Source organism: Anolis carolinensis, chromosome 4 (assembly GCF_035594765.1).
Source record: "Anolis carolinensis isolate JA03-04 chromosome 4, rAnoCar3.1.pri, whole genome shotgun sequence".
Lineage (NCBI taxonomy): Eukaryota > Metazoa > Chordata > Lepidosauria > Squamata > Dactyloidae > Anolis > Anolis carolinensis.
In genome coordinates, this window is record NC_085844.1 from 184,273,378 (window position 1) to 184,281,007 (window position 7,630).

The following is a 7,630-nucleotide window of genomic DNA, read 5'->3' on the forward strand; positions in this document are numbered from 1 at the left end:
CAAGGAATAATTTTTTTGTTCGTCTGCGTAATTAGAGTATTGGACTGACTGGCTAAATATCTTTTGTTGCATTTCTAGAGGACAAGGTTTGCATGCCAAGCTTGGAGCTGGGGGAAAATCCAACTGAAGGAGCCAGTTGTGCCATGCGGGAAAGTGCCAAGCTCAGCAGTGACCTGTCTGCCAGCTTGCCTAAGCTCAACCTGAGTGAACTTTAAAGCCTCACATAAGAACTGCCCCGATCTTTCTAATGTGGAAACAGATTAAAGAAAGGAGATACGTATGGATTGCTATTCCCTATTTTGAGTTGCAGTTTTGTACGGTTGCAACCTGAGGTAGAAAGAGGACATTACCTCAGCCCTACGGCCTTTGCGGTAGCAGTACACCAAAGTATTATATTAATGCCTGAAAACATTCAGAAAGACTTCTGGCTCTTTCAGGGCCTCCCAAAATTCCTTTTGGAAAGGATCTGTTAGATTGCAAGTCCTGGTGTTTGCGGAATTGAGCTTCCTTCCAGTAACTAGTCGTTCCCAACTCTTGTAATGTTTAAACAGCTTGTAACCCAAATATTGAGGCTGAGGTATAACAGAAAACACTCTAGAAATTGATACATCTTAAAATTACAGACTTTGTTAGTTTGTTCCGCTGTGCTTATCCAAACAAAAACTTCTAATCCTCCTAGTTCAGCATTCCTGAGGGGAAAAATGGATATGAAAGATTCAGTTCTCTGATTACACTTAGTTTAGCTTGCAATTGAACTCAGTATTGTTCACAAGTTACCAGGGTAGGATTGGTAAGATTGGAGATATGTTATCGTTGGGAGCAAGAGGAAATAATAATTCCCATAGTACTCGCTCTCTCAGAGCCAAAAGAAATACAATTTTCTTGCCCATTTTGCTGCCTAGAGGCATGAGAAGTAGAAATTTATTAAAATTGATGTTGTGTTCCCCCATCTTACATTTAGTTTATAGCACATGAGGTTCTTGAGTGAGACAGCATTCACGTACTAGGGAAAGTTGCCTCTCCCGCTCCCTGCAACAGCTTGGGAAATCTCTCTTAAAAGAGGAATCCCTCAAAGAACAGCCTACAGTAAGAGGCATGTTCAGTTTCTGAGTAAAAGACTTCAGAAGGGAAAAGGATTAAAGTGGGGGGGGGGGATTAGCCCAAAGGGGATTAAATCAACAGATGCTCCATTATAGTTCAAAGAGTTCTGGCAAGCAGCAGTTGTTCCTAGAGCTTATTAGTTTGGGGCTACTCATGACACTGGCTTGTTTGTAGGGCTGGGGAAGTATAGATGACAAATCTGAATTCATGACCCCTGGACACAACAAATGTAACTGGATGCATTCCAGGGGTAAATCTTTTGTGTACTCATCAACAAATGTTGACTTTGGTATTTTACTTTCAACTGCTGTTCATGTATGCCTATTTTGCTGGAATTTTTTACTTTTGATAAATGGGAAGGAGATGAGAAGAAATAAACAAGTTACCCTTATATTTGAATGATCTTACTTGGTCTGTTATTGCACTGCAGCTACCCATTAGACATTATTAATAATGCTGGAAATGCTACATGGAAGTTCCCTCTTCAAAGGTAATAGAATTGATACCATGAAGTTATGGTAATGCAAATATGTATTGCAAGATTTTCTTTAAAGTTGTTCTTTAGCCCAAGCACAAAAAGTAAAGCAAGCAAAAACATTATGATCCTGAACTCAGAAGCACGGTGTAAGATAATGTTTTCCAGACTATGGACTTCCAGATGTTTTAGATTTCAACTCTCAAAATTCCTGTTAGCTAGGCTAGTTGGGGCATCTGAGAGTTGCAATCACCAAATACCTGGAAGACCAAAGTTTGGGAGTCACAGATGGAAATACAGATTTGTTCTTAAGTTGAATTTGTTTGTAAGTCAAAACATACATTTTTAGAATGTAACTCCAGTCTTATCTGCCTGCCTATCTTATCTATCTATCTATCTATACTAGCTTGGGTACACTGCGTTGTCTGGGTCATTTGAAAAAGTCAATTTGTTAATTATACAAAATGCCTAAGTTTGTAGGTGAACAACTCACATCATGCCAGGTTAGCCCCAAAAAACTCCCATGAGTACTTAAAAGTTTGTTATGTTGGGCAAGTTTGCTCTAGATGCATCATGGGTGAGGTTCGGTGTGCTCTCTGGCTATAGGGTAAACTACAACTCCCACTATGGTGAGCCAGTCCCCTCAAACCCCTCCAGTAGGTTGAGTTAGTCATGTGGGTTCTGTGTGCCAAGTTTGGTCCAAGTCCATCATTGGTGGAAGTCACAGTTTCTCTGGTTGTGGGTGAACTATAACTCCCAGAAAGGAAGGTGAGATCCTCCCAAACTCCTCCAGTAATCAAATTTTGGCATATCAGGTATGTGTGCCAAGTTGGGTCCAGATCCATCGGTGTTTGGGTTACAGTGCTGTCTGGATGTAACTCCCCCAAATCAAGGTAAATTTCCCCCAAAGACCTCCAGTATTTTTTTGTTGTTCATGTGGGCTCTGTGTGCCAAGTTTGGTCCAATTCCATTTTTGGTGGAGTTCAGAGTGCTCACTGATTTCAGGTGAACTATACATCCCTACAACTCCAAAACTATACATCCCTACAATTCCAAAACTATACATATCCAGGCCAATTTCCCTTCAAAACCCGTGAGCAGTATTCACGTTTGGGCATATTGAGTGTGCATGCTAAGTTTGGTTGAAATCCATCATTGTTTGGGTTCATAGTGCGCTCTGGATGTTGGTGAACTACAACCTCTATAAATCCCTCCAAAGACAGCCAGTGTTTTTTTGTTGGCTTTGGGGGTTCTGTGTGCCAAGTTAGTTCCAGGTCCACTGTTGCTGGAATTCAGAGTGCTCTTAAATTGCAGGTGAACTATACATCACAGTACCTACAACTCCTGGTGAATTCTCACAAAACCTCTCTAATATGTTCAGTTGCTGATCAATTCCTCGGTTTGCTGTGCCATAGAAAAAATAGGAAAGGGTTAAGGGAGAGGCAGTGGGCGGGGTCATGCAAATTCCACACAAATTGAGAGAGTAAGAAACACCGGGATATCTGTGGTAGAGGAAACATAAAATTTAGGATGAAATTGTCCCCATCCGAAATCCTTCATTTAGGTGGTGGGTAGTATTGTGTTTGTAGAGAACATTGGCAGGGCTTCTTGTACATGTTCATGGCACTATAATCTGTAATCTCATTGAAGGGAGGTGTCTTCTGGGTAATGGGACTGATAACTGCTTGTGGAGGCAGGAGCTTGTCTGTGTAAGTAGACACTCCAGCCATACACACATGCATATTTTCACTTTTATAATCTGCATATGTGTGTGTGTGTGTGTATCTGTTCTTGTGATAATTAGATTTTGAAAAATTTGACTTGTTGCGGAAACAAGAAAGCTTCAGTTTAGACAACTTTCCACATGATAACGCTAGGAAAAGGATGAAGTTCCTTTCCTAGGAGTAGATTACTCTCACTTCCTGTTGTTTGCCTGCCATTTGTCTTCTCTTCTCCCTGTAAGTCCAGCTTTGGCATGTCTTTCCCCAGGACTGCCATGCAGTGGTCTGTGAAGAATGGGAGACACCTGAAAAGCATCTGGAGATAGCATCTGTTATAACATGCTGCAGAACAGTCCAGGCATTCTCTGGAGCATCCTAGGCATCTTCCAGAGGTTAAGAGGATCATGTCAGTGTCATGAACACAGCTAGAGGGACATAGCCATTTGGCTTTTAGATATTCTAAAATTTTAGATATTCTCTCCTCTCCATTGACCACTATATAGCCAGGCGAGGAACTCCCCCTCGATGGATCGTCACCTTGACATGGTGAGGGAGCTTTCGTGTTCCAATGAACCTGAGGGCACAACCACTGGAGTCATGCACTCCCAGGAGTGGCCACAGGGGAGGACCTAGACCAAGAACAATCCGAAGACCCAAAGACCTCAATGGTAGGTTTATAGGTCAGCAGGCGGAGGATAACATGTACATGTTACAACGGCTGTGAAAGCGGAAGAAGGCTGCAACAGACTGAGAAGCCACTCTCGTTGTGTTAACTGGGACCTCAATCTGTGAAGACTGTGTTGACCGGCCGTGCACCGACCTCCACACATTAAAAAAAATCACGCACAGGCGTCTTCCAAGAAATGGAGGACCATCATCCTCGAACTACGAGGGATCGCCTAAGTAAGCAAGTAAGGCCAGGAACTGGCAGCATGAAAAAGGTCAGCTCACATAATTATTTTGGTAATTGTGAGACTGCCACAGTAATCCAGCCACTGCAATGATCAAAAATATGAATTGTGCAGGCATATGTTGGACTTCTATCAGAAAACGTACCAATAGGATGCTAGCCATTCTTATACTTTATACATAAGAGTACTTCCTAGAAAACTGAGTATGCTACATTGCACATACTTTATTACTTACTCTTGCCCTCAACCTTTACATTCTTTGGTAGTCTTTTGATGACCTTCTGAGCTGTTTGTGTGGCCCCTCCGGCAACCTGAATCTTTTTACAATTCCTTTCTACCCCAAATGCCCCTTTCCCATGCCATTTTAGGCCAAGGACAGGTTTATTTTCCAATTGCAAGTGACCCAGGGGTTGGTTTAAAATGGCTTTTCCTGAAGCAAAAAAAAAAAAAATGCCACAGAGAGGGCTAAATGCTTGTCCAAATTGCTTTAGCACCCCCAGGGGCTGTTGAGGGGGCATTTGGGAGCAATTTGTTTCATTTATTTCTTTAGGGGATGCACAAGGTTTTACAAGTCCTCTGAATGACTCAGTGCGGGCCCCTAACAGTCATTCACATATATTTTGAAGGAACAAGGAATTTCATTGGGCAATGCAAATAGAACTGTTTCTCAAGACAGAGGGCACAACCACAAACTCAAAATGTTTAAAGCAGCACAGCATTAACGGCCAGCCAAAGGAAACCTGAAAGATATATCTGAATTTGACTTATCTGCTTTTAAAAAATGACATGCGAGAATAAGGATCATGGATTCACCCGGCAGATTTCTCACTTGTTTAAACCTTTGGTTTACGAGCTGATTTGGGAGCAAGGGAATGTAGCTTGTGGCATTTAATCATCTATAAAAAATAAATCTTGGATTGTGAGTCTGTGTTATTGGTTCAAAATAAAACCCTGTGGCTGTTTCTATTTAGTGATTCCATAATAGCCTCATTCTTATGTAACACCATAAGGTTAGCTAGCCTAGATTCCAACGATTTGGCTTTGCTGGAAGGCTTGCACAGGAATCCTTCCTTTCAAGTGGTATCAAGGCCACACAGCATAAGGTTTCCAGCTCGGCACTTAATATATTAGCCACTTGACGGGAAAATAGATTTCATACTTAGCATAACAACAATTGAAACTTCTAGTGTTCAGATGTATGTGAACAGTCTTTGTCTGGTCTCCCTCCACAAATAGTTTAGAGAGTAATGCTGAAGTGATTCCCAGGATAGGTATATGTTTATCTTGTAAACAAAGTCAGCTTGAACATACAAATAGAAATACTTGGGTTGGTTTGGTTTTCAGGGGTACTGAAAGAAAATGTACAAGCTCTAACCAGGTTCATTTGCAATATCAGGCAGGATATAAATGAGCTAGTGTGGTGCAGAGATTTCAATGTTGGGTTCCTGAGAGAGACCAGAGAGTCCTGGGAACAAGAGCATAAAGCTGGAGATTGTTCAGGCAGACAACAAAAGGTCTCTGGACAGCCCTGCCTACCATATAATTCAATGATGGGAATCCCATCCTTCCAGATAGTACTGCTCTAAAACTCCCATAATCTTCACTATTGGCCATATTTGCTATGGTTCATAGCAGCTGGAGTACAGCAACATTTATACGTCAGTAGATTTCTCATCCCTTCTTTATTTGTTCAATAACATTATTTAAAGCCTTGCTCAAATTGTTTTTTCCTCGTTAAGTAGTGGGCTACTTCACACATTATGCAGTGGCAAATATTTGCCACATGTTCAGTGGGGAACACTGATCAAACCACTCTGCCCTCTGGGTGGCCCTACAATCTAATTCCACTTGCGCTGCATAGCTAGCACTGAAGAGTTTGACAAGCTATCAAAACACTCCCCAGTCTTAAGTCTAACTGCTTTTCCAGTCAAAGCTCTTCAGTAAACACAAAGCAAAGAATTTCTGCTCCAAAAAAGGAAGTTCCAATGCAGGTTGTTTTTGTTGACTCAATTTTTATATAAATCTGCCCACTATCCTATTGCTTTACCACAGACATGTGGGAGTCATACTCCTAGCGGGAAGTAGCTTGGTTGCAGTAGACCCGGTTTCTTTTCATGTGCACACACACCCCGCCCCCTTTTAGCTTCAAAGTTAACCACTGAGATTGATTTCTAGTCTCTTTCCTAATGAACATAATTATGCCTGAGCCTGGAATTAATAAAAACTAACCCAGAGGAACCTTCAAAGGCTTCTGTTGCCTTCAAAGGACCATATCAGTGGCTGGCTCCTTGCCCATTTGAAGTGCTGTCAAACAAACTCCTTGCTTGTGCAATGAAACCTCAAATATCCTTTTTGGGATGTCTCCAGGGAAACGGCAACACTTAAACTCAGTCAGCAAACAGGATTCTTTTCTTGCATAAACCTGCCTTGAGAGTTCTTCCGTCTCTCAAGAGGTCAAGTGGGTGGGTGTTATGAAAGGTCTGGGTATGGGAGTCAGAGTGTGAAAGTGCAATTTCACAACCTACTATGACCTACTCTTCATGGGCCGAGGCCAGCTGAGGCATGCCCAGGTCCTTGCCTTCTTCAGATAAAAATGAATGGGGGAATCCATAGAGGGCTATCAGGTGAGGGAAAACTCTGTGTTCTGCAGCCTCTGCACTGTCAGTGCCTAGGCTGTTAGGAGGCCAGGGATGAGGTTGAGGGAAGCTAGCAGTAGCCCTTCTGCCAGTGCTAAAAGACCTATAGGGAGGAAATTGTTCGGGCATGTTGGGGAAGTGAAGTCCCTTTCTTCAGACCAGGGCAGACAGGTCATGCTTTAGCCACCAGAGCAGGACAAGCATTCATATGTCCTCTTTCCAGACAGCACCTACTAGAAACCTCATCCAGGCAATTCTGGGGACATTGGTTTTCTCCTCATATACCATAGAGCAGTGGTTCCTAACAGCTGGTAAACTGGATGGGATTTTTGGGAGTTGTAGGCCAAAACACCTGGGGACCCACAGGTTGAGAACCACTGCCATAGAGGATAACCCCAACCTGTGGCAGAGGCACATATCCCTTCCTGAGTAACTGCAGCTACTGAACATCCCTGCTCATGAAGAGGTGAAGGGGCTGGGCTAGGACAGCACATTAAACCACCTGCTATAGAAGATCCTGCCATCTGGAAGGTTGGCAGTTCAAGCCTGGCTCGGGATGAGCTCCCGCAGTTAGCCTAGCTTCTGCTCACCTAGCAGTTTGAAACAATGATGTAAGTAAATAAATAGGTACCACTTTGGCGGGAAGGTAAAAGGCACCTGAAAAAAAAAATGCCAACAAAAATCCTACCAGGAAAGGCATCCATGGGCGACAGGCTCCTTGGTGTAGAAAATGAAACCACAACTCCTCCCCATGGCCGAGTCGAGCACAGCCAGATGCTGGAGATG

The 7,630-nt window shown here is 42.8% G+C and overlaps 1 protein-coding gene across 7 annotated transcripts in view; it reads left to right on the forward strand.

The window, feature by feature from the left end:
- The window catches only part of LOC100558935 (uncharacterized), a 36,969-nt gene extending 35,475 nt beyond the window's left edge, over positions 1 to 1,494 (forward strand). For all 7 annotated transcript variants that reach the window (XM_062978365.1, XM_062978369.1, XM_062978366.1 and 4 more), the window contains one exon: positions 79 to 1,494. In XM_062978365.1, the coding sequence (XP_062834435.1) occupies positions 79 to 215 (137 nt within the window). In that variant the 3' untranslated portion in view covers positions 216 to 1,494. The remainder of the gene's footprint in view (positions 1 to 78) is intronic.
- The last annotated feature ends 6,136 nt before the right edge of the window (positions 1,495 to 7,630 follow it).